Source organism: Lepidochelys olivacea, assembly GCF_965140295.1.
Source record: "Lepidochelys olivacea isolate rLepOli2 genome assembly, chromosome: 4".
Taxonomy (NCBI): domain Eukaryota; kingdom Metazoa; phylum Chordata; order Testudines; family Cheloniidae; genus Lepidochelys; species Lepidochelys olivacea.
This window is the reverse complement of record NC_140414.1, coordinates 141,406,077-141,431,281: the sequence shown is the minus strand read 5'-3', so window position 1 is coordinate 141,431,281 and position 25,205 is coordinate 141,406,077. Positions and strand designations below refer to the sequence as shown.

General features: G+C 43.6%; 1 protein-coding gene across 4 annotated transcripts; it reads left to right on the top strand.

Annotated features, from left to right (window-relative positions):
• The first annotated feature begins 50 nt into the window (after positions 1-50).
• Positions 51-24,989, top strand: PANK2 (pantothenate kinase 2). Of its 4 annotated transcripts, none has more exons than XR_014711470.1 (7): positions 51-501; positions 12,410-12,762; positions 13,814-14,067; positions 15,416-15,592; positions 17,339-17,462; positions 19,099-19,257; positions 23,452-23,577. XR_014711470.1 is itself a non-coding variant. In XM_084627314.1 (7 exons), the coding sequence occupies exons 1-7, from the start codon at positions 66-68 to the stop codon at positions 24,143-24,145; spliced, it is 1,521 nt and encodes a 506-aa protein (XP_084483440.1). In that variant the 5' UTR covers positions 51-65; the 3' UTR covers positions 24,146-24,989. The 4 variants fall into 4 exon arrangements, 3 of the variants coding, with proteins under 3 accessions (XP_084483440.1, XP_084483442.1, XP_084483441.1); XM_084627314.1 differs by lacking the exon at positions 19,099-19,257 and adding an exon at positions 24,095-24,989; XM_084627316.1 differs by lacking the exons at positions 12,410-12,762; positions 19,099-19,257 and adding an exon at positions 24,095-24,983 and having other exon boundaries at positions 386-501.
• The last annotated feature ends 216 nt before the right edge of the window (positions 24,990-25,205 follow it).

Below are 25,205 nucleotides of genomic sequence, written 5' to 3'. Positions count from 1 at the left end.
CATTATTCGTTGAGATCACCTGTCAATATCTGTGACAGGAGGACATAATTGGACGAGGTTAATCGATGGGCCGTTTTCCCACCTCGTTGGCCATGTCCCATTTCTATTGGTCAGTTCTCTTGTCGCTCTGGCCCCTGAAGCTGGCGATTGGCACAATCTGTAGGACTGTCCCACCTCCCCCCCAGGAAGGGGCACGCTCGGGGCCACTTAGCGCCGGCGCAGTGCCGCTGTTGGCTGCGGCGGTGGCGGCTGCTGCTGAGGCGAGCGGCCGGGCCGCGCTGCGGATGGAGCCGCTGCAGAATGGCGGTGGCAGCGCCGAGGCGGCGTCGACGACGAGCGGCCCGGAGGAGAAGCGGCGGCGGGAGCCCGTCCTTTCGCGGCGGCGGCGCAGCAACAGCGGGGCCGGGGCCGACGCTGACAGCGGGGCCGGGCCCCACCCCCGCGAGCGGGGCGGTTCCGTGACCCGCCAGCGCCTCGACTCCCTCCGCAAGAGCCGCCAGCGTAAGTGATGCGGGGTGGGGGGCAGCTGGGGCGGAGGTGATGCTGGGGCGGGGCAGGGGGCGGGGCTGGGGAGAGGTGGGGGCGGGGTAGATGAGGCTGGGCGGGCAGGGGCAGAGCTGGAGAAGAATGGGGCAGGTGGAAGTAGAGCTGGGTGGGGGGAGGTTGAAGTAAGGGGGGGGGGAGGAGAAGTAGATGGGTAGAAGTAGGAGGGGTTAGGAAGGGAGTGGCGAAAGGTGGAGCTAGAACCTGGATGGGGAATGAACGAGGCGCACAGGGAGCCGTACACGTCAGGGCTTGAGCCATGGTGATGGGGGAGAGCTGCTCAGGGCTGAAGGGGGAACTAGGTAGGGTGGGTAAGGCGCAAATGAGATCAGAAAAAACATGTTTTAGAAATGTTGTGTTAGAAATGGCATGTAGAATGAGGAAGCTGGAAAAAGGAACACTGCCTTCATCTTAGCAGGGCATGGAGCAGCTGCTGTTGAGGTGGCTCTAACATATGAAATTTATTTTTCATAATAGAAAGCATCCACTGGTCTGGATGTTATTTATGCTGATTTCTAGGGAGTACTACTCAGTGCCAGTTTCACACAATGTGAGCATCCTAGGCTTCCCCTCCTCCTTCCTCACTTCAAGTTCAAATTGTGCAGAACTGCTGCAGCAACGCAGTTGTGTCAGGAAATGACTTCCAAAGCTGAAACTGCATAGTTGAGTAGAAGACATTAGAAAGAATTCCAAAGTATAAGACGAAAGAAATTATCCCTTTATTAGGAACCTGTTGATACTTTCTATATTTTATATATAGGAAAGTAATAGCCATAACAAAGGGTATCCATCATTATAATTACAGGTAAGGAAACTAATTTTTTCTTCATGATATATGAGCATGCACTTGTGTGGATATCTTTAATGGGAAATAGCAAGCAGCAAATACCAAATTCCAAAGTGGGAAAGAAAGTAAATACAAAACATTTATCTCAAATTGCCCCAGGAGAAATTAAAATGGAAAATTTTTTGTTCATTTTTGTAATTTGAGACTTTATTTGCTTGCTTAGTTTGAGGGATCCTGAAGGAGTCAAAGGTTGCATTGGCTGAGGAGAGACAGTCTTATAGTGTTTGAAGGAATTGCAGATCTTAAGGGGGCATACTGAATAGTATAAAGCTCTATTATTCCCAGCTATGGCTTTAGAGAGTCCTTTGCAGATTTTGCCTTGAGGGGGGGATCTTATTGGATGCTTTGCATGCTTAGTGTATAACTTGATCCATTGTCAGGTTCCAGAGTAACAGCCGTGTTAGTCTGTATCCGCAAAAAGAAAAGAAGGACTTGTGGCACCAACAAATTTATTGAGCATAAGCTTTAATGAGCGAAGTGAGCTGTAGCTCATGAAAGCTTATGCTCAAATAAATTTGTTAGTCTCTAAGGTGCCACAAGTCCTCCTTTTCTTGATCCATTGAGAAGATTGAGTATTGAAGACCTTCAATCATTTAAGATCCCCATAAAGGAACAAATATAACTTTCTTCACTCTTTGATCTAGTGTTCATAGACATTAAAGCCCATTTCACATTCAAAGTAGATTTAGACTTAGAGCAAAAATAAGGGCACCTTTTTATGTTTAGAAAGTTAGTACCTGGACTAAGGATCATCTTTTTAAAAGAAGCATTGAAATGGGGTTCTTTAATTCACCAAGTTTACTCTCCTAATTTATGTAAAAAACCAAATATGGTGAAGCTTCCATTAGGGAATTGAAAAGGCTTTGGAGAGCTACAAAACAAGGTTGAAATGTCAGTTTCATCATATGCCTCACAGGAGAATCCCAGTGAAACAGAAGATGTGAGATGGCTGGGTCTAGAAATGTTGGGTTAATATTCCTGAGGGTTGAGGATTGAATCTTGGGTATCTTTATAAACCTTGGGATCTGCAGCCTGAGAGACCAGCGTGGTGTACTTACAATTACAGGTAGTCTGTCTAGACTTATTTTCCAGATCATTGATGATTTAAGAAATAAGGGAAAGACATTCACGAGTAGATCCTTTCACAAGTAGAATGTGTGTCCATCATCTGTGTTCAGTGATCGCATTGGCAAGAGTATAGTACTGGTACCCTCTTGTTTTATGTTACAAGTAAGTCTAAATGAGAGAACCACTTAATGGGCAGATGATCAAAGACTGTCCTAGTTTAGCTCCCACTTATCTGGCGCTGGTATTTGGCAAATAATCCTTTTGACCTTGAAGTTTGTCTTGGCCTCCATATACATTACACTAGTAGATGAGCCTGCTTCTTCAAGTAAGAAAGGATTCCAGTGGCTTTGTCGTTAAAGTTGATGATCTTTGTTCCTTTCTGTATGTTGCTTTGTGGAATAAAAAGATGTTCCTGGAAATTTATGTGAAACAGGGTTCCTATGAGATCTCTGGCTGCTCTTGAACTAATATCAAAATCTAAAATTAGTGCCAATTCAAAAAGTATTTAGTGGGGGGGGCCTTACTCTCTGTATTTGCATGTGCACAATGCCAATGTACATGTGAAAATTGATCCAGAGATAACTTATTTATTTTCCTCGTACTTGCACACTTACAGGACTATGGCACAGTTAAAAGAACCTTTTCTCCACACAGTTCAGTAAGTACATTTTTGGTAGTAGGTAATGTAGTAAATAGCCCAGATGAAGAAAGAGGGTATCAATATCATATCTATTTTGATAAGACTGTAGGAGAAGATATGCCAAATGACCTGGACATGAATAGACAACGTTTTCCCTCAAGTGTAGGATATAAAACCGATGATGACTAGATCCAAATGATTCATGGAATCTATGCAGTAATGAGTGTTGTTTCTGTTAACAGAAATAGATTGAACAAGGATAGAATCCACTTGTCTTTGTAGACACTACGAACAACTGCACGAAAATACTTTGCATATGCTCTGAGAGCAGCACTGGGATTATTAGTCCTGTGTACAGATATTTTCCTTTCATATAAATGTACTGACATAGAAAATAGAAGAGGAAACATCAATAGTTCCCCAGTAGGGAATAGGGTGCATGGTGTGTGTCTAGCTGGAGAGCATTGTGGAATGAAGTATTTGGAGGAAAAAAGAATTTTGGGTCACAAAAAGTTTCAAATTTGAGCATTTTTTAAAACTTTTTTAAATTTCTAAAGAAAGTTGTTCCAAATTTTAAAAATCTAAACATTTCATTTTGAAAATGGTGAAATTAAATGTTTTGATTTTTGCTCTTGTTTTTATTTATTTAGTTTTTTATTAAACAATTCAGTGAAATTGGTGTAGATTCTTGAAATGTTTCAGAATCTACATTCTTTGCCAGAAAAAAGTTTTGGTAGAAAAATTTCACCCAACTCTTGTCCTAGGTGTTCTGGTCTCGTTGTCTGATTTCTGTGAAAGGGCTTCTGTATCTTTCAGCCTTTCAAATACTGTATATTTGATCAAATCCAGCCAAAGATCTAAACTACACATAACATTTAGAACAGAAAGTAATGTAAATAACTGGAGGTAAAAATAAAATATTTTGGTAGTTATTTTGTTGTCTTAAATTTAAGTCCTGATTTAATTACCTTTTATGATTTGAAATTTTATATAAAATGTTAATTACTGATGAAGCTCCATTTTAGAGAGGTGAAGAAGTGTAGATTTAGTACAACTTTTTATTAAACATGTGTTTAATAAAAAATTGTCTCAGTTGTATAATTTCCATAATGGTACAAGGTGGTTAAGATTTAATACGGAATATTTTAGAGTAAGTAGAGAGATGCTGTTCTACATTTAGCTGTCATCTGTAAGTTTCCAGTGCTCTGTAGGCTAAACTTCTTCTTAGCTCTTACTATAATTGTTTCATACCTTAAAGATCAGTCTAAAAGTACAGTTTGAGCTTCATAACTCTTTGAGATCTGTGATTATATCACCATTTTTCACAGGGTGGATTTGATTTAAATCAATTTTGATTTAAATCATGATCAGTAGTCACTAGTCAGGAAGACTCGATTTAATCATGGATTACTACAGAAAAGTGCATTCTTGTTGGTGGTTATAACCTAAATACATATTCTTCACAATTTAGAGGTGGACGTAGTGGGTTTGTGGGGGGGGTGGGGGTGAGAAAACCTGGATTTGTGCTGGAAATGGCCCAGCTTGATTATCATACACATTGTAAGGAGAGTGATCACTTTCGATAAGCTATTACCAGCAGGAGACTGGGGTGGGGGAGGTATTTTTTTCATGCTTTGTGTGTATAAAAAGATCTTCTACACTTTCCACGGTATGCATCCGATGAAGTGAGCTGTAGCTCACGAAAGCTTATGCTCAAATAAATTGGTTAGTCTCTAAGGTGCCACAAGTAATCCTTTTCTTTTTGCAAATACAGACTAACACGGCTGCTACTCTGAAACATTTCTTGAATGGTTCACCTTTAGCTCTGAAGTTTATTGTAGTTGGCAGTATGGAGGGATGATTGCTGGATGTCCATGTCCTAGCCAACTCCTCTTCTTCAGCAGTTAAGGTTTGACCCTGGTACCAAGTATTAAGAATATTTGCAAGAAAATAAGCTGGAGATAGTGCTTCATAGAATATCAGGGTTGGAAGGGACCCCAGAAGGTCATCTAGTCCAACCCCCATTGTCCCATTCGTTTTTTTTAATGCTTGTAATTTAACTCTGTCATTGCATATTTCTCTTTTTAAGATCTCAGTTCCTTCCAAATTTCAACAGCATCAGCAGTAAAACAGCTGTTTCCCTGCATTTTGTTCAAGGCTACAGAAATAGGCTTCAGGGTACTCAGCCTGTGTTCAACATTTCTCTTAAGCCCAATGTTGAGAACTTTGGCTGTGACAGTACCATCTATTCTTTCACGATTTAGTTCACAAACTGTCATCAGATTAGGCTAGTTCTTGATATAGTGTTCAAAACAGTCCACTACTGAGTTCCATTGCCGGTCTTGTGGGAGAGTTAGCTTGGTTCCTCCCACTTTTTTTCAGAGCAGCTGCTGCCAAGTGGTTGTTACGGCAGTATTTTGAAATTTCAACAACATTAGCCTTTATTTTTTGGAACAATGAAGTCTTTGGCTAGGAGGTGCATCAAATGAGCACTGAAACTGTATGTTGTTAGCTTGGGACTCACTTCTAAATTTCTTCTTATCTTGGATACATTTGTAGCATTGTCTGTGACCAAGCTGCATACTAGACATCAGAATTTTTTTTCACGGTGTGTTATAGCTTTTACTGCTACTTCTTGTAAGTATTCTTCTGTGTGTGCATTTCCTGATGTATCAATTGTTACTGTAAGGAAGACATTCCCTTCTTCTGTTGTCACACAAGCACATACAACAAGATCATTGTGGACATTGCTCTGCCCATCAAGACTCAAGTTAACAATTTCACCCTCTAGACCTTTTGCACACTGCTCAATTTCTCTTTCATACACTTTTATGCAGCAATTTGCCTGTCACACCTGCTGTTGGGTGGACTGTATCCTGGTCTTAATGACTGAACCATGTTAATGAAGTGTGGGTTCTCAATCATACGGAAAGGAGAGCTTGTTGCATAAACAAATCAGGCAATTTTGTCATCAGTTACCTCTTTTTGTAATCTGCTGGTTCTTATCACAAACTTATCTATGGTTGTTTCTGGATGATGGAGATTTTTTTTCTTTTTTGCGCTTCAGGTGATATCCTGTGGGTATGTGAAATACATGATGTGACTGAAACACTATCATTGGCAGATAACTCTGAAACTATAGGTTTCAGAGTAGCAGCCGTGTAAGTCTGTATCCGCAAAATGAAAAGGAGGACTTATGGCACCTTTGTCTCTAAGGTGCCACAAGTCCTCTTTTTCTTTTTGCTGAAACTGTAGAAAATGATGGTGCTCTTGAAGGTGGCTAGTCTTCCGAATCCTGTATGTTGAGGATGTATTCTCCTAAACAAAATAAGTCAATACAGTTATTTAATTATTATTCCCATACTGCTCATTCAGTATTACTCATTGCATTCACTGACAGTATTACCTTAAAGGTGAAATTGTAAAAGGAAAATCTGCATCTTTCAACTAGTTATTTTTTATCACAACTGCATCTAAAATGATAGTAGCATAGAGTAACAACTATATTTTTTGCTCAAACATGACAATGCAATAATAGTCCAGAAGGAAGACAGGCAGTCCTTAAGAAAGAAGTATGGAATAAAAAAGTTTACCAACCTGAAGATCCTGCATGTTCAGACATGTTACTTTCATCATCTTCAACCCAGCTGTCTCATGATGTTGTTTTCATTCGGGCAGCCAGGCCTTGCATTTCTTTGTCGCAGTGTTTGCATTTTGCACGCATGCCTGTCTTACCCCCAGGTAGAGGAACTTCATTAAAATATTCCCAAACTAGCTCTCTTTTCTGGCCTGCTGCCATTATAGGTTTGCCCTTCTAGTGAGAGAATGGTATGGTAGATCTCAAACCAATGAAAGCTACACTCAGAAAGACCTCAAGACTTCTGGAATGTGGCGCTCAAACAGTTTCACTTTTGTTTCTACTGCCTGTCCCTCCCTTCTCATGTTTATCTCCAGACTTCTTCTCCTTATCCAGATCTATTCGCCCCCAACAATCTTCTATTCATTGAACTTTTTTTGAAACTTTGTACTTTTAGAGAGAGGTAAGGGATTGACTCTGTGTACACAAATTTTGGAGAGGGACAGTAGGGTTGAGGTCTGTTATTTCTCACCTCTGTATATTTTATTTTTATTTATTTAGAAACATTTTTGCTGTTAACAAGCATGTTATCTCTGGAGACACAAATTCACAGTTTGAGAACTGTGAAACTAAGCATCTCTGATGGTATCTTCTAGACTGAGCACTGAGTCCCATTAGGTAGATGGAAAGATTAATCTAAATAATCTTTACAGAAGCCCTTTGAACCCCATAAAATTGGGTCCCTAATCCATGAACTATTGAAACTCATTTACAAAACTTTTCTTAAACCTTACATAAATGTATAGCCTCATACTATAGAATTAGAATTTATAATCCCTGTTCCATGATGAGATATCTTTGAGCTATAATGTATCTTAATTAAAACTATCTTTAGATAAGTTTTTTTCCTCCAAAAGCATTTTATCAAAAAATCTGATTTAAATAAAAAAATCTGATTGTTTTGATTTTTTAAAAAAATCATTGATTTTTATCCACCTGATTTTTCATCAGACACTTCTGTAGTTTTTATAAACAAGAAAACAGAAAATGTATGCACTCTACCAGGTTCAGATTCCATAATGTCCAGAACTGCTATATGCTTTTCAGAACAAATAAAAGCATTACATGTTCCTTGCCCCAAAGAGCTCGCACTTTAAGTTTTGATTTGACTTGCGGCTGAAGAGGACAGGAGTAGGGCAAGAGTTACTATGAGAATAACACATGGTTACTTAAGGCTTGTCCACGCATGGAGTTATTCTGTAACAGTTAGATGTTTAGGGCAGGAGGGTTGCAGAAAGCAGGATTGTGTCTGTATGATGCATGTACCACCATGTGCCTAGTCTGAGTGATGGAGCGGGGTGTTAATTGCCTCCCTCACTTCACGGGAATCTGCCTCAGATCTCCACAAAACATTCATGGAGATACTGGGCAATCTGCTGCCGCAGGTTCTTTGGCAGAGCTGCTTTGTTTCTTGCCCCATTAAGGGTAACTTTTCCTCGTTACTCTGCTGTCACAGGGGAATGGGGGGGACCATTGCTGCACACAGGTGAGCCGCATAAGAGCCAGGGTGGAAGTTGCAGTCTTGGAGAAGAACCTCCCTTGATTCCCTGCTCACCCTCAGCAGTGAGATATCTTCCATAATTAACACAGCCTGGGGAAAATGTGGGGACAGTAATGATTATAAGGCCCATTCCCTACAGTGCTGACTCTCCCCAAGAGCTATGTGCCCAGTGTACAGTATGGTCCTGGAATACTAATTTCCCCTGCGATTACTCACCATTTTGAGGGTCTTGTGGCTCACGTGTGCTGGCCTGGGGTCAGCCAGTTAGTGATAGGTACATGAATAGTGGCTGTGTTTTAAATAACTGAATCAGTGGTCTCTGTGTTGCAAACAATACTGCTTCTGTAAAATGTTGGCGGAATTAGAAAGCGGCCACCAAGAACTAAAGAGGACTTTCTGCATGATGTCATGATGCACTCCGCAGCCGAAAAACAAGAATTGAAGGAGTGGCAGGACAGCAAGAAGAGGGACTGAAAGGAGAACGTGGCGCGCCAGAATGAAGCCACGGAGCAGCTCTTAAACATTATGGAGCGCCAAGTGGACACGCTCCAGGTGCTACTAGCACTGCAAACTGAGCAGCTCTGCACCCACCTGCCCTCCCCTGCAGCTGCTGTCGCAAAACTTTTTCCTATGTACCCCCCAGACCCAACCAACACACAGTTATCAACCTCCTGGCTCCAATCTGTACCCGCGTCATTCCACTCCTCCCCCGTCATAGTCCAGCATTGGGGACTCCAGTACCCACTGCACTCAACACCCGGCCCTCTGCAGTTTAATCCTGCTGCAGTGCAGTACCTGCTGCACTGTGCTCCAAAGGAGAAGGTTGGATAGGATACCTAAACATACACCAATCTTTAACTGTCCCAGGACCCCACCTCCTCCTGGGACCCTCCCGTTCCCCATCCTCCTCAATGCTGATGTATTTTTGTTTGTTTCTCTCTCTCCTCCGGTTGTTTTTTAATAAAAGAATTGTTTTGGTTTGAAAGCAATCTTTATTTCATTAATTGAAAGCAAACAGAGCCTTGCAAAGCAACAGGCAATTTTCTTAAATCTTCATAGTGCATCGTCTGTACCAATCACAATCATCTCCTAGAATTACAAGCACTGCCCTCCCGAGCATAGCAACACATATTAGTGGCTTTCAGCTTCAAATTGCTGCCTCAAAGCATTCCTGATGCTTGTGGTCCTGCGCTGCGTCTGTCTAATAGCCCTGGTCTCTGGCTGTTGAAATTCAGCCTCCAGGTGTTGAGCCTCAGTGGTCCAGCCCTGAGTGAAGCTTTCACCCTTCCCTTCACAAATATTATGGAGCGTACAGCATGCGGCTATAAGCATAGGAATATTGTCAGCAGCCAGGTCCAGCCTCCAATATAGGCAGTGCCAGTAGGCCTTTAAATGGTCAAATGCACAGTCAACAGTCATTCTGCACTTGCTCAGCCTGTTGAACTGCTCCTTGCTGCTGTCAAAGTACCCCGTCTATGGCTTCATAAGCCACAGCATTAAGGGGTAAGCAGGGTCTCCCAGGATCACAATGGGCATTTCGACTTCCCCTACGGTGATCTTCTGGTCTGGGAAGAGAGTCCCCGCTTGCAACTTCCTGAACAGGCCAGTGTTCCAAAAGATGCATGCGTCATGCACCTTTCCGGACAAGTCTGCGTTAATGTCTGTGAAATGCTCACGGTTATCCACAAGCGCCTGGAGAACCGCTAGAAACACCCCTTCCAATTAATGTGCTAGGTGGTCTGGTGCCAGAATTGGAATATGCCTGCCATCTATCGCCCCCCCTGCAGTTAGGGAAGCCCATTTGTACAAAGCCATCGACAATGTCATGCACTTGCCCAGAGTCACGGTCTTTCAGAGCAGCATGCGATTAATGGCCCTGCACACTTCTATCAACATGCGTCCAACAGTCAACTTTCGCACTCCGCACTGGTTAGTGACTGATGGGTAGCAGTCTGGAGTAGCCAGCTTCCATAGTGCAATCACCGCGCGCTTCTCCAGTGGCAGGGCAGCTCTCCTTCTCATGTCCTTGTGCTGCAGGGCTGGGGCGAGCTCCTCACAGTCTTATGAATGTGGCGTTCCTCATCCGAAAGTTCTACAGCCAGTGCTCATCATCCCAGACGTGCATGACAATGTGATCCCGCCACTCAGTGCTTGTTTCCCGAACCCAAAAGTGGCTTTCCACTATAATCGGCACCTCTCTGAATGCCACAACCAATCTCGTGTCGTAGCTACTATGCCTGGTGAGATCAATGTCGCACTCCTCTTGCCTTTGTAGTTTAAGGAATACCTCCACTGCCACTCGTGACACGTTAGTGAGAGCGAGCAGCATATTGGTCACCAGTGCGGGATCCATTCCTGCAAACCAAAGAGGCAGAGCATGCAGTACACAAACCATTGAAAGATGGTGCCAAATGCAGACAGAAGCACAGAGATTGCTGGGATGCAAAGTAATGCATCACGGGACATTGGGACAGGACCCAGGATGCCGCGTGACCCCCTCTGCTTTCCCACAACTCTTAGCGGGGGAAGAGGAATAGATTCTCTGTGGGATAGCTGCCCAGAGTGCACCGCTCCGAATACCGCTGCAAATGCCGCGAGTGCGAACACGCTATTGCGCAGGCAGCTGACAGTGTGAACACACAAAAGCGGTTTCCCTTCAGTACTCTCTGAGTGGCGCTGTAAGTGCCGGCGATGTAACTCGGCCAGTGTAGACATACCCTCGGTGTCACCGCTAAATACAAGGTAGAACAGCTTGTTTAACATAAGTAGTTAACACATTTCAAGAGACCATTCAAGGTGAAGTGGCCAGTTAACACCTCTTCAGTCATAGGGGGAAAGGAGAAAAGAAAAAAAAAAAAAAAGCTGAGAGCCAGTCTGTTATTGATTGTTGTAATAAGCCATAAATCCAAGTGTTTCTATTCAGTCCACGATTTTTAGTATCTAACAGTTATGAATTTAAGCTCCCAGGCTCATCTCTTGCAGGTTTCCTTTTAGGATGAGAACTGAGAAGTCAGATATAGAGTGCTTTGTGAAAAGTGTTCACTCACAGGTGATACGGTGTTTTTGGCCTGGTCTACACTAGAAAATTAAGTCAGTGTAACTACATCACTCGGATATGAAAAATCCACACTCCTGGGGGGCGTAGTTAAGCCAACCTAACCTCCAGTGTAGACAGCACTAGGTTGAATGAAGAATTCTTCCATGCACTAGCTACCGCTGCTCAGGGAGGTAGACTGCTGACAGTCCTACTCTGATGGGAGAACCCCTCCCATCAGCATAGGTGGTGTCTACACTGACACTCTACAGCAATGCTGCTGTAGCATTTCAGGTGTAGACAGGCCCTTTGTGTAGTGATTGTCTTGTTTCACCCACATAATTATTAGGGCATTTAATGCACTGAATGAGGCACACCACGTTTTGTGATAGGCATGTGTAGGATCCATGGATCTTGAAAGGTATGTTGGGGGTGTGTGGATCATTGTGGCAGTGGAGATATGTCTACTAATTTTACACCTGTTTTTCTGGTGCTGCTTTGAGGTGGTGTGTCCTGGCCTGTGGGGAGCTTGCTTCTGATGATGAGGTTGGGGGGTTGTTTGAAGGCCAGAAGAAGGAGTTCAGGAAAGATTTCTTTCAGGATATGGTCCCCATCAGATATTTTGGCACAGGGTTAGACTAGACGATTCTTGTGGTCTCTTCTGGCTCTATGGTTCTATGATTCTAAGTATGGATCGTAATTGTTTAATGATACTCTGTATAGGTTCCAATATTATGTGATCGGTGATGACTACGGGTATGCGGATGGAGGGGGTTTTGTCTCCAAGCGGGTTGTCTTGGGGTATTTGAGTGGCCTGTTCCATGATACAATCTACTTCTCTGGTAGAGTGTGCTTGTTTGGTGAAGGCATTTTTAAGTGTGTTAAGGTGTGTACCCTGGACTTTCTCCTCAGAGCATATCTGAGTTCCTGACTATAGATAAGATTTCTTGGTGAGTTTGGGATGGTTACTGGGACTGTGAAGGTAGGTCTAGCGATTCATAGGCATTTTGTGGAATTTTTTGGAAACTGCATGGCATGAAATTGTTTATTAACAAATTGGTTCTCTGTACAATTTAACATCTTTGTTCTGCAGAAATTAAGACATAGTATGTGTTGTTTTTTTTTTTTTTTCATCTTAGTCTTTCCTTGGTTTGGCTTGGATGTTGGCGGGACCTTGGTCAAGCTTGTTTATTTTGAACCAAAAGACATCACTGCTGAGGAGGAGGAGGAGGAAGTGGAAAATCTTAAAAGTATCCGAAAATACCTGACCTCAAATGTAGCCTATGGATCTACAGGCATTCGGGATGTGCACCTGGAACTAAAGGACCTTACCCTGTGTGGACGTAAAGGCAATCTGCACTTTATACGCTTTCCTACTCATGACATGCCTGCTTTTATTCAAATGGGCAGCGAAAAACACTTCTCAAGTCTCCACACTACCTTATGTGCCACGGGAGGTGGAGCTTACAAATTTGAGCAGGACTTTCGCACAGTATGCATTTTTGGTTTCTATACACTTAGGATACGGTAGTGAAGTCTCATGTAACTTGAAAGATTGTAAGATAAAGGCTGAAAGTAATTTCAGTCTCTGACTTAGCCTCTGAAAAGTCTAGTGTCCTAAATTGAGCTCAAGTTTAATATGAGCTAGAAATAAGCCCATCTCTGTAAACACAGATACTTACTATTTTAAGATTGTGCAGCTTTGCTGTGACTCCAGAATTATTCATTTTAATTTCCATGAAATATGCCTTTACAAGACTTGAATAGTCATTAGAATTAAGTCAGCTCTGCTACCTACCTTAACTTTATTTTTTCCATTGCTGTCTATTCATGAACTTAATATTTGTTTCGTACTTGCCTGGTTGATTAAGGTTCATTTATAACTTATATTGCTGTGATTTGGTTAAGATTCTGTTGAATTAAGTGGTAAATTAACTGCAAGTGACTTGCTGGTCTAGATTCATCATAAGAAGGTGTGTTTCATTATAAGCGGAATATATGTGTAGATAATATATTTATAGCTTGATTGTATGTTAACTTTTTCAAGCCCAGGTTCTACAATATATTTATCACACAGCCGAACTGTATGGGGGTTTGGTGCAATGAAAAGATTATCATGCTGCTCTCTCCTGGCTTTAGTGAGGAAGTCAGCATTTTCTCTTTTACCCTTGACCCCTTAACTTTTCCAGATGTTGTGTGGCACTCTGGGCCTGATCCAAAACCCCATTGAAGTTAGGGGGAATCTTTCCATTGGCATTTGCTCAGGACTTCTATTACTTCCTACCCAATGGGGTGAGGATGTGCATGAACCTCGTTACAAATTGTCAAGCACTAAACTTAAATAGCACAGGGAGCATTCCACTCCGCACAATACAGATATATGTGGGAGAGCAGGAACTCTCTTGTGATCTGTACTCCACTCCTTCTGCCGCAATTCAGAGCAAGGAGGGGTACTGAATGCACTGGTGAGTGCATTTTTCTAGCCCTGAGTATAAAAACATTAGATCTCTTCAGCTCTTTCATAATTTTATTTCCTTTAACAGATGGGTGACCTTCAACTTCGCAAACTAGATGAACTTGACTGCCTTATTAAAGGTGTTTTGTACATTGACTCAGTTGGATTCAATGGACATTCAGAGTGCTACTACTTTGAAAACCCAACTGATTCTCAAAAATGTCAGAAGCTCCCATTCAACTTGGAGAATCCATATCCTCTCCTCTTGGTGAACATTGGCTCAGGGGTCAGCATCTTGGCTGTGTATTCCAAAGACAATTATAAGCGGGTAACTGGGACCAGGTAAGATCTATAAATAATGTGATTACCTTTAAGAGCAGTGGTTCTCATTTGTAGTGGTGACTCCTTTCACATAGCAAGCCTTGGAGTGCGACCCCCCCCTTAAATATATAAAAAATTGTTTTTAATTTATAACACTAATATAAATGCTGGAGGCAAAGCGGGGCTTGGGGTGGAGGCTAACAGCTCCTGACCGCCCCCCCATGTAATAACCTTGTGACCCCCTGAGAGATCCCGACCCCCAGTGTGAGAACCCCTGTTTAAGAGCATAGTCTTGGAGCTTGGAATTTACTCGTGGTAAAAGATAGATCACATCTTCATGGACAAGTTGCTTTAAAAATTACTCTTATCTGACAGAACTTTGTTTCACCATAATATAGTACCTCCTCATTCCCACCCCCAGTAAGCAAAGGTCTTTTTTGTGGTCTGGATGGCATTTCACAATCTTCTACTTACCACAGTCCGCCTCTTCAGAAAGGCCAGTTCTTGACCTGGTCACCTGTCTGCTACTGCAAGAAACTAATTTTTTTTTTTTCATCAGAGGAGTGTAAATCATATTTTGGAAACAACCCAGGTATGCTCAAATAGATGAATTTTTAATGTGATCACTTTAATTCCAGTATTCAGGGTTTGGATTCTAACTTCTTTTAAAAGATGTTCTGCCCTTTATGAATGATGGGATGGTGTTCACAGTTCTAGTCAGGTCTGAAAGAATAATATAGCCACCTATTGTACAGCAGAGCCAAAGAGATCTGTGCATGTGAACTTTCGTGGACTTAAGGAATATTGTTGTTTACAAAAAAAGTACAGACAAGGATTGCACAGTGCACCTCAGGAAGGACAGTTTTGTTATACATCTTTGCCAGCATGTGTATGCAATTATTCAGCAGAACGTACTTTTTCCAGGCTTTGAACAATTAGACCCAATTTCTGCAGTGAATTCCATATGGGCATACCTGCAGATTCATGGAGCTCATTGCAGGTTGACATCTTACATTGTACACAGCTGTTTGTTCAACACTGTGTCATGAATATTGTAAGCGGAGAAAACCCACTTCTCGTTTAAGCAGTAACTCTGGGGAAGGATGCTAAGCTGTGGGTTTATCTGTGGGCTGTGAAGTTACCCGAAGGAGGCAGATTTAAATGTGGTAAGAAAGGAGACATAAATCTAATTACTCTTTCTAGATTTCCAATGAGAAGGAAATGAAAAAATGCTTGGGCAGCACAGCTAATTTTTGGTATTCAGAGGAGTTTAGCTACATAACTTAATTAAAAAACAAAAACAAGCCCTTTTTTCTCCCTCTCCTCAAAGTGAGAGGTAGAAAATATCGATTCTGTTTTGTTTTGTTAGTCTTGGAGGAGGAACATTTTTTGGTCTCTGCTGTCTTCTTACTGGCTGCTCCACCTTTGAAGAGGCTCTTGAAATGGCATCCCTTGGAGACAGCACGAAAGTGGATAAACTGGTGCGGGACATCTATGGAGGGGATTATGAGAGATTTGGACTGCCAGGCTGGGCTGTAGCATCCAGGTAAGGATATACCTTGGGTTTTTGAGGATGCATATAATGTGCCTGAATGAAAAACTGGGGCAGCAAGGGTATATTTTTAGCACCTCTAGTTTTTTTTTGTAGAACTGGCACTGTGGAGAGTAAACTCACCATTCATGCACCCCCATGGCTGGGCATAGCATAGTAGGCTCTCCTCTCTAGCACACCCTACTGACAACCTCTCCAGCCCTGCATTGGTGTGCTACCTCTTGTAACTCATGTAACTTTTGGTTACCCTGGAAGGAGTGGCACTAAAAGTCCAACAAACAATAGTCCCATGACCTCAAGTTCTGACTCAGTAGTCCTTCCACTCCCTGGTCTCTGGGGTCTTTGCACTACTTTTTCTGGTGGTCAGAAGGGGAATCCAGGCCTTTCCTCTTCTCTGGGTTCCATTCTAGGGACGCTGCATTAAGCAGGCAAGGTCTGTCTACTCAAGCCCCATTCTTCCACCCTGGGCTACTTCTTACCTTGGACATCTACAGGCCTCCCCACAAGTCAGTTTCTGGGCTCCCTGTTCACCTATGTTCCTCTCGGGATCCCTGAGGTCTTGGACTTCACCCTTCCTTCAGGGCTGTGGCCCCTGGAATTGTCCAACAAATCCCAAACCAAAAGGACAAACGTAAACCATTTCTGCCCTTCCCAGACTTGAACTTTAGTCCTTCCCAGTCTGCCCCAATACTGTGCTCCTCAAATGAACACCAACACCCAAGGACTTCCTCCTGGAGTCTTGTCTGTTTTGAAATCCACCATAGGAGCTAACTCTCAAAAACCAGTCGGAGAACACTTCAGTCTCCCTGGTCACTTGATTACAGACCTAAAAGTCACAATATTACAACAAAAAAACTTCAAAAACAGACCCCAATGAGAAACTGCTGAATTGGAATTAATTTGCAAACTGGACACCATTAAATTAGTCTTGAATAAAGACTGGGAGTGGATGGGTCATTACACAAAGTAAAAAACTATTTCCCCCTCTACTGTTACACACACCTTCTTGTCAACTGTTGGAAATGGGCCATCCTGATTATCACTACAAAAGGTTTTTTTCTCCTGCTGTTAATAGCACACCTTAATTGATGTCTCTCGTTATAGTGTGTATGGCAACACCCATTTTTTCATGTTCTCTGTATATGTGTGTGTGTGTGTGTGTGTAATCTTCCTGCTGTATTTTCCACTGCATGCATCCAGTGAAGTGGGTTTTAGCCCACGAAAGCTTATGCTCAAATTTGTTTGTCTCTAAGGTGCCACAAGTACTCCTCGTTCTTTTTGCTGATACAGACTAACATGGCTACCTCTCTGAAACCTCTCCTTCTGTGGTTTTTCCTGATTCTCTTGCTTCACTTCAGTTGGACCAGTCTCCCATTCTGGATCTCTTTCTAACTGATCTTTCTCTGTCCTTTTAAGGAAACCTGACTCGTTTCCAGTGGACCTCCTAATTCACCTAGTTAATCTTGAATTGAGCTCTCAGGCTCTTGTTAACCCTCTCAGTACCAGTGTGGGGTTTATACCCCATCACAATAACATAAGTCTATTTTAGACCAACATTAATTGTGATTCATTGTTACTGGGTTTACGTAATAGAGGCTGTAACTACATGATTTGAATTTTACATAATTCCATTAAAAATGGTATTGTGCATTCATTTTGGAATTGCGACATTGCTACATGCGTTCTGATACTGCATAGTTTTCTGTAAATGGACACTTAACTCTATAATTTTCTGCACAGCTTTGGGAATATGATGAGCAAGGAGAAGAGAGAGTCTGTCAGTAAAGAGGACCTGGCAAGAGCAACTTTAATAACCATCACCAATAACATTGGCTCCATAGCACGGATGTGTGCACTTAATGAGGTATTGAGAAATATGGAAAACAGCATATAACCTCTTTTTTTTTTTTTTTTTTTTTCTGAGACACACATGTAAATCAATTACTCACGTGTGCCACCAGTCTGCAGTAGCTTGTTTTCAATTCTGTAGAAGCACCTTCATGCATACCTGTCCAGATGCTCTAGTTTAAATTGTAACCCTAGATTTCCCTTCCCCATATGGTCTAGGGGCCCATATGGTCTAGTCAAATAATAGCTCTACAATTCAAAGCCTTGTAAAAAATAATAATAATAATAACATGATGAGTTGTCATTTATTGGTCCAGTCAATTTCCCTTATTATTCAGGAGGTAAATTGCTTTTCTGGGAGAGTTGAGGGAACTGTGGAATAGCAATGTGTTTTAGTCTCCTGGAACTGCAGGTAGAAAGTGATAAGCATTATCCTGTTTCTTATCAGGCACAAAATTATCATATCTTGTCCCTGCTAGGAATCCAAACTAAGTGCATCAGTGAAAAGAGAACTATACCTGCTGAAAGAGGACCTTCTGTATGTCATTTGTTCTAGTTACTCTTGCATTTTTAAGCTAATACAACGCTCATGGGCCTTAGTGGGGTTGTCTCTCTGAGCTCTGTGCTTTCAGCTTCTTTACAGTGCTGCCTTGTTGCATTCATGTCAAGCAGCATTGTACAGGGCTATGAAAGAACTGAGACCTGTTCTTCACTTTATTTTAGGGCTGTTTGAACAGGATTGAGTCCAGCAGTTTGAAGCATACTTATAACTTTCATAGTTCTTATCAGCATACAGTTACTATTCTGCACTAGTGCAAGGGCAATAAATGTACAAGGCACTATCTAAAATGGCAGCCAAAAACAGCCCTGCCCATGGTATGTTCATTTCCCTCCCTCTCGTCCCCCCTCACCCACTCCCCCCTTCCTCCATGAATATAGAATCTAATGCAGACAAGGCACTGAACAATTCAGGTACAGGAAGATGTGGTGAATTCATTGGAGTGGAGAACACCATGGGAAGGTGTCACATTCTGGGGTACAATCCACACCAGTGGATTCAAGTGGTTCAAGGTAAAATCCTTACCACATGTTCCTAGCAACAGGGCTAACCAGTTTCTCAGGTCATAACCTTTCCCAAAGTCCAAAGGCTGGTTCTTTTGTCTCTTAGGTGAAAGAGAGCAAGGGAGAGAGAGAAATCATGGGGTGATTTTGCCCCTCCCTCTTATAATCCAGTTACCCTTGAGAAGTGCATTTTCCTGAGAGTTACCCCTAGATAAAGTTCTTCCCACTGTGAGGATAGAGAGTGTTGTGATGAAAAAGGTTCTATGTTGTTGGTTAAAATGCAGCTAGATCTGTTCCTGCCCGCTCCATTGCCAAAGAATGGCCACTTGACTTGTGATTGCCAATCAGCTTTGAAGACACCTGGCTAGAGGCGTCAGCTTATCCTTTGTCTTTGAGAAACAGGTTTACCCCCTTCCCAGAGTTGTCTGGTAAACACATTTCAGTCATAATTTCAGTTTTATGTTCATAACTTTATATGTAATATGTCTACACACACATCACCATGATATTATTGACCAGTGAGTTACTAGTTTTCAAATGATACCTGACAAAGCATATTTTGTATAAAGATTATTTACAATGATATGTAGGGTGTGACTACAGGAGTGCATTCCGTCACAGAAGAATACATGGAAGAACAGGTTTGAAGGACCAGAGATGGTGCTCAGTCATGATGCTTCAGTCACTTTGGAACCTTACATTTCTTTATTGATTGAAGGATCAAGAAGCTGCAGAACTCCCTGCGCCAAGTAGGGAAAACATCTTTTTTTCAAGAGTATAGTTATTAAAACGTGGGTGGAGATTGTTTAAACCCAGAATGTCATTCTGCAGAATCAGTGATGATGTATCCATTTCACTGCCTAAGGTCACTTAAACATTTGGATTGTTCTGATTATTGGTTTCTTGATCTTCAAGCTGGTAGTGGGTGTGCAGGAAGCATACTTGCACTTTTAGTTTGCAGGACCAAAGGGAGTGCGGGAAGAGGAGTACCCTTCATTGTTCAACAGCATCCCTCTAGCCCAGTGGTTCTCAAAATTTAGCAAACAGGACCCCCATTTTGATTTAAATTTTTTCGGGGACCCCCAAGCCTCCCGGCTCAGCCCTTGCCCTGCTCCTTCCCTGGGGCCCTGCCCCGCCCCACCCTTTCTCCGAGTCCCAGCTCCATGCTCACTCCATCCCCCCTCCCTCCGTCGCTCCCTCTCCCCCACCCTCACTCACTTTCACCAGGGTGGGGTGCAGGAGGGGGTGCGGGCTCTGGGAGGGAGTTTGGGTGAGGGCTCTGGGCTGGGGTTGGAGTATAGGAGGGGCTGAGGCGTGCGGCACTTACCTCGGGTCGCTCCCAAAAGCGACCAGCACATCCCTCTCGCTGCGGCTCCTAGGCAGGAGGCCAGGGGGTCTCCGCGTGCTGCCCCTGTCCGCAGGCACTGCCCCGGCAGCTCCTATTGGCCTCAGTTCCTGGCCAGTGGGAGCTGCAGAGTCAGCACTCAGGGTGGGGACAGTGCATGGAGACCCCTCTGGCCCCCGCCCCAGAGGCTGCAGGGACGTGCCCGCCGCATCAGGGAGTCAGGATAGGTAAGCCTGTTCCCCAGCGTGCTGGAGGCGCACCTGGGAGGGAGGGGGAGCAGTTTCTCAGCGCGACCCGTGGACCCCAGTTTCAGAAATGCTGCTCTAGCCAGCTGAAGGACTGGCATTGTTATTCCACAAGGGGTTCAGACTCATTAGCCAGAAAACATATGGCTGCAACTCAGGGTCTAGAGCAGAGGTGGGCAAACTACGGCCCGCGGACCACATCCGGCCCGCAGGACCCTCCAGCCCGGCTCCTGGCCCCAGAGGCTCGCCCCCGGCTGTTCCCCCTCCCCGGCTGTTCCCCCTCCCCCGCAGCCTCAGCTCACTGCGCTGCCGGTGCAATGCTCTGGGCGGCGGGCTGCGAGCTCCTGGGGCAGCGCAGCTGCAGAGCCCAGCCTGGCCCGGTGCTCGGTGCTGCGCACTGGGTGGCTGGCTCCAGCCGGGTGGCGCAGCTGTAGTGCCACCAGCCACTGGCGCTCCAGGCAGCGCAGAAGGGGGCAGGGGGGAGGGGTTGAATAGAGGGCAGGGGAGTTCGGGGTGGTGGTCAGGGGGTGGGGGCGTGGATAGGAGTCAGGGCAGTCAGAGGGCAGGGGGTTGAATGGGGGCAGGGGTCCCGGGAGGGGGCAGTCAGGAAGGAGGTGGGGGGTTGGATGGGGTGGGGGGCAGTCAGGGGCAGGGGATCCAGGGGCAGTCAGTGAACAGGAAGAAGGGATGGTTGGATGGGGCAGGGGTCCCGGGGCGCCAGTCAGGAAGGAGGTGGGGGGTTGGATGAGGTGGGGGGGCAGTCGGTGAACAGGGAGAAGGGATGGTTGGATGGGGCAGGGGTCCCGGAGGGGGCAGTCAGGAAGGAGGTGGGGGGTTGGATGGGGTGGGGGGCAGTCAGGGGCAGGGGATCCAGGGGCAGTCAGTGAACAGGAAGAAGGGATGGTTGGATTTTTCCCTGGAAAAATCATGGAGCAGGTCCTCAAAGAATCAATCCTGAAGCACTTGCATGAGAGGAAAGTGATCAGGAACAGCCAGCATGGATTCACCAAGGGAAGGTCATGCCTGACTAATCTAATCGCCTTTTATGATGAGATTACTGGTTCTGTGGATGAAGGGAAAGCAGTGGATGTATTGTTTCTTGACTTTAGCAAAGCTTTTGATACGGTCTCCCATAGTATTCTTGTCAGCAAGTTAAGGAAGTATGGGCTGGATGAATGCACTATAAGGTGGGTAGAAAGCTGGCTAAATTGTCGGGCTCAACGGGTAGTGATCAATGGCTCCATGTCTAGTTGGCAGCCGGTATCAAGTGGAGTGCCCCAAGGGTCGGTCCTGGGGCCGGTTTTATTCAATATCTTCATAAATGATCTGGAGGATGGTGTGGATTGCACTCTCAGCAAATTTGCGGATGATACTAAACTGGGAGGAGTGGTAGATACGCTGGAGGGGAGGGATAGGATACAGAAGGACCTAGACCAATTAGAAGATTGGGCCAAAAGGAATCTGATGAGGTTCAATAAGGATAAGTGCAGGGTCCTGCACTTAGGACGGAAGAACCCAATGCACAGCTACAGACTAGGGACCGAATGGCTAGGCAGCAGTTCTGCAGAAAAGGACCTAGGGGTGACAGTGGACGAGAAGCTGGATATGAGTCAGCAGTGTGCCCTTGTTGCCAAGAAGGCCAATGGCATTTTGGGATGTATAAGTAGGGGCATAGCGAGCAGATCGAGGGACGTGATCGTTCCCCTCTATTCGACATTGGTGAGGCCTCATCTGGAGTACTGTGTCCAGTTTTGGGCCCCACACTTCAAGAAGGATGTGGATAAATTGGAGAAAGTCCAGCGAAGGGCAACAAAAATGATTAGGGGACTGGAACACATGACTTATGAAGAGAGGCTGAGGGAGCTGGGATTGTTTAGCCTGCAGAAGAGAAGAATGAGGGGGGATTTGATAGCTGCTTTCAACTACCTGAAAGGGGGTTCCAAAGAGGATGGCTCTAGACTGTTCTCAATGGTAGCAGATGACAGAACGAGGAGTAATGGTCTCAAGTTGCAGTGGGGGAGGTTTAGATTGGATATTAGGAAAAACTTTTTCACTAAGAGGGTGGTGAAACACTGGAATGCGTTACCTAGGGAGGTGGTAGAATCTCCTTCCTTAGAGGTTTTTAAGGTCAGGCTTGACAAAGCCCTGGCTGGGATGATTTAACTGGGAATTGGTCCTGCTTTGAGCAGGGGGTTGGACTAGATGACCTTCTGGGGTCCCTTCCAACCCTGATATTCTATGATTCTATGATGGGGCAGGGGTCCCGGGGGGGCAGTCAGGAATGAGAGGAGAGGTTGGTTGGGGTGGTGGGGGGCAGTCAAGGGGTGGGGGTTTCAGGGGCAGTCAGGGGACAGTAAGGGGGGGGTGGATGAGGCAGGGGTCCTGGGGGGGCTGACAGGGAACGGGGGGGTTGGATGGGGCAGGAGTCCCGGGGGGGGGGCTGTCAGAGGGCAAGAAGCTGGGGGGGGGATGGAGGAGGGCCGGGCCACGCCTGGCTGTTTGGGGAGGCACAGCCTCCCCTACCCGGCCCTCTGTACAATTTCCGAAACCTGATGCGGCCCTCAGGTCAGAAAGTTTGCCCGCCACTGGTCTAGAGAGTGGATATAAAGGGGTGTGAAAGGGACTCCGGAAAAGAACCTACCCTGAAATAAGCTGGATGCTGTGCTTTTAACATAAACTTTATCAACCCCTTTTATATTTGGATGTATTTTTGAGATCCTATTTGATGCTTTTAAGCAATCACTGTTCATCCTCTCCCCTTCAGTGCATTCTCTGTCTCCTCTCTTCCAGTATCTTGAACACCTGAACTTGCCTCTTGATTTCACCCACTCTAGTTCCTCTTGTTCCACTACACTGCTGCAAGACCCCAGTCTGCTTGGTACTTCATTCTTTCCCAGTTGCAATTCTGTTCTGTTGGATTTGATTGGAGTTTTCCTAATGAGGATCTAAATACAGAAAGCTGCAAATACATCATGAGTCTCTTCTCAGCCCCAGACACCCCTTCCCTCACTCAAGGCAACCATCCTCCATCTAACTGTCCTTTCTTGCATATCTGCTTTCTCCCTTGGTGTGAACAAAGGAATCACTATTAAGAGCATGGATATTTGGAGTGCTGTGAAGTTCAGTATCCAGACTTTACTCAGTTTAACAAATACTGGCAACTTTAACTTGGCTTTTAGCTGACTTTTACTGCTCTGTTCGAAGCCATATTTGAAAAGCTTCATGTATCCTCATAATTAAATGTGAGAAGTGTAATATATGGATTCTCCTTCAGTGTGATAGCCTTTTTGTTGTTGTGAAGATGAAATTGAATTCAGCTTAAAGATTCTCCTATCTTTTTTTTATGTTTGCAGAACATTAATCGGGTGGTTTTTGTTGGCAATTTCTTGCGGATCAATACAATCTCAATGAGGCTTCTAGCATATGCTTTGGATTATTGGTCCAAGGGGCAGTTGAAAGCGCTTTTCTTGGAACATGAGGTGAAGTTACTGTTTAAATCCATTGTGCCTTGTCAAAACTGAAGACCTTTTTATTTAAAATTATCTGATTATAGCATACCAATGTTGAGTTTCTTGGCATTGGCAACATATGTTTTGCAGCCAGTTCTATGCTTTTGTTACTATAGCCACAGTTATTACAGAACTTCCAGTTCTAGGACTCTATCCATGTAACATTTATTGTTTCAGAAGTTAAAAATGCAAACTTTGTCTACTTTATTGCTAACTTTGTAATAGCTTGCCAACATCTACTTTTGAAAACTTTTCACCTGCATATCTAACAATGTAATTTAAAAAAAAAAATTGTTTCCTTGTATAAACAGTATAACTAGGAGTTGTAATAAGTTTACATACAGTAGTTAGGAATAGTTTTCTTCTGTTTTCTTTTATAACCAGTATTTTAAAACGGTATAAATATTTTTAATATTCCTTTCCCAGTATTTGTGTCAAACATATTTAAACCTTGAATCTAATAGAAACTCTGCCTTTTGCTTTATAGGGTTATTTTGGAGCAGTTGGTGCTTTTCTGGAGCTTTTGAATTCAACCTGAGTCATTACAGATCCTGTACATTGGACATAAGGTGCAGGAGATTCTACCCTATTGGAACTCCCACATTTGTTTAGATTTTTTTAAAGCATCTGCTAAGTGACTATTACAGTAATTGTACATGACCTAATCATTGAGGAAAAGAAAAGGACAAATGAATTTTTTGTAAACAGTTAAAGTTAATCCTGAATCTTAATGTAGATTAGTTAATAATAAGAAATATTATTTCTGCAGTTTTTATTATCTGCTACACGTGTTGAGATAGTGTGGGAAGGTGCGAGATGGAGATAGTTTAATGTGAGACTTAGGCTATCCTGTTCTCAAAAGACTTCTTTTGTAAAATGCCAAGTGTCTACATTGTTAACTATTTTATATTTCACTTGCAATGTTTATATGTATGGGATTGAAAGACTTGAAGTATTTGTGATAGTATTGAATAGTGTATTGTTTATATATGAAAATTATCAAAACAGAACCCAGAAATATAAAAACTGACCTTTTTCTGAAAGTCCTTGTTTTTTGCCCTCTTCTGAACATTATAGTGGCCTGTAAAAACATCATCCTACAATCAGTAATGGCTTATTTTCTGGCAAGACAGTCACTGTTTTTTAGTCCTTATTTCTTGTTTCTCTATCTTTTTTGGGTCTTGCTTTCTGTAAAAGTGTGTAGCAACTTCCTGCCATCTGCACCCTGGTGACTCCTTATAAGCCGACCAGAAACTCCTCTGGATGTGAGGGTCAAACCCTTACAATGTAGTTTTAGCAACGTGCAGCAGATATCTCACTTGAAATCCACTAAGAGTAAATTTAAGAATATTTATAACTAGTGTGTTACTTTTTTTTTTTTTTTTTTTTAAAGAATTGTATGTAACTTTACCAAAAATTATAATAATGCTATTCCTGATATATTCAGGCTGTTCTGTATAACTTAATATTCTGTAGATGTTTGTTGTCAGCTAGTTAATAACATAATCCAGACTCAGGAGGAAAATCCAATCTTCTTTCCACATCAGCATTACTCTCTCTCTCTTTCTCTCTTTGTTTCCCTGGTGTGCGCATTCCTG

Excerpts from the sequence above, each read along its gene's own strand:
- PANK2 (XM_084627314.1), top strand. The coding sequence starts at position 66 with ATGGGCCGTTTTCCCACCTCGTTGGCCATGTCCCATTTCTATTGGTCA. Across the intron at positions 502-12,409 it reads CCTCCGCAAGAGCCGCCAGC|TCTTTCCTTGGTTTGGCTTG; the intron begins GTAAGTGATGCG and ends TTTTCATCTTAG. Across the intron at positions 14,068-15,415 it reads AAGCGGGTAACTGGGACCAG|TCTTGGAGGAGGAACATTTT; the intron begins GTAAGATCTATA and ends TTGTTTTGTTAG.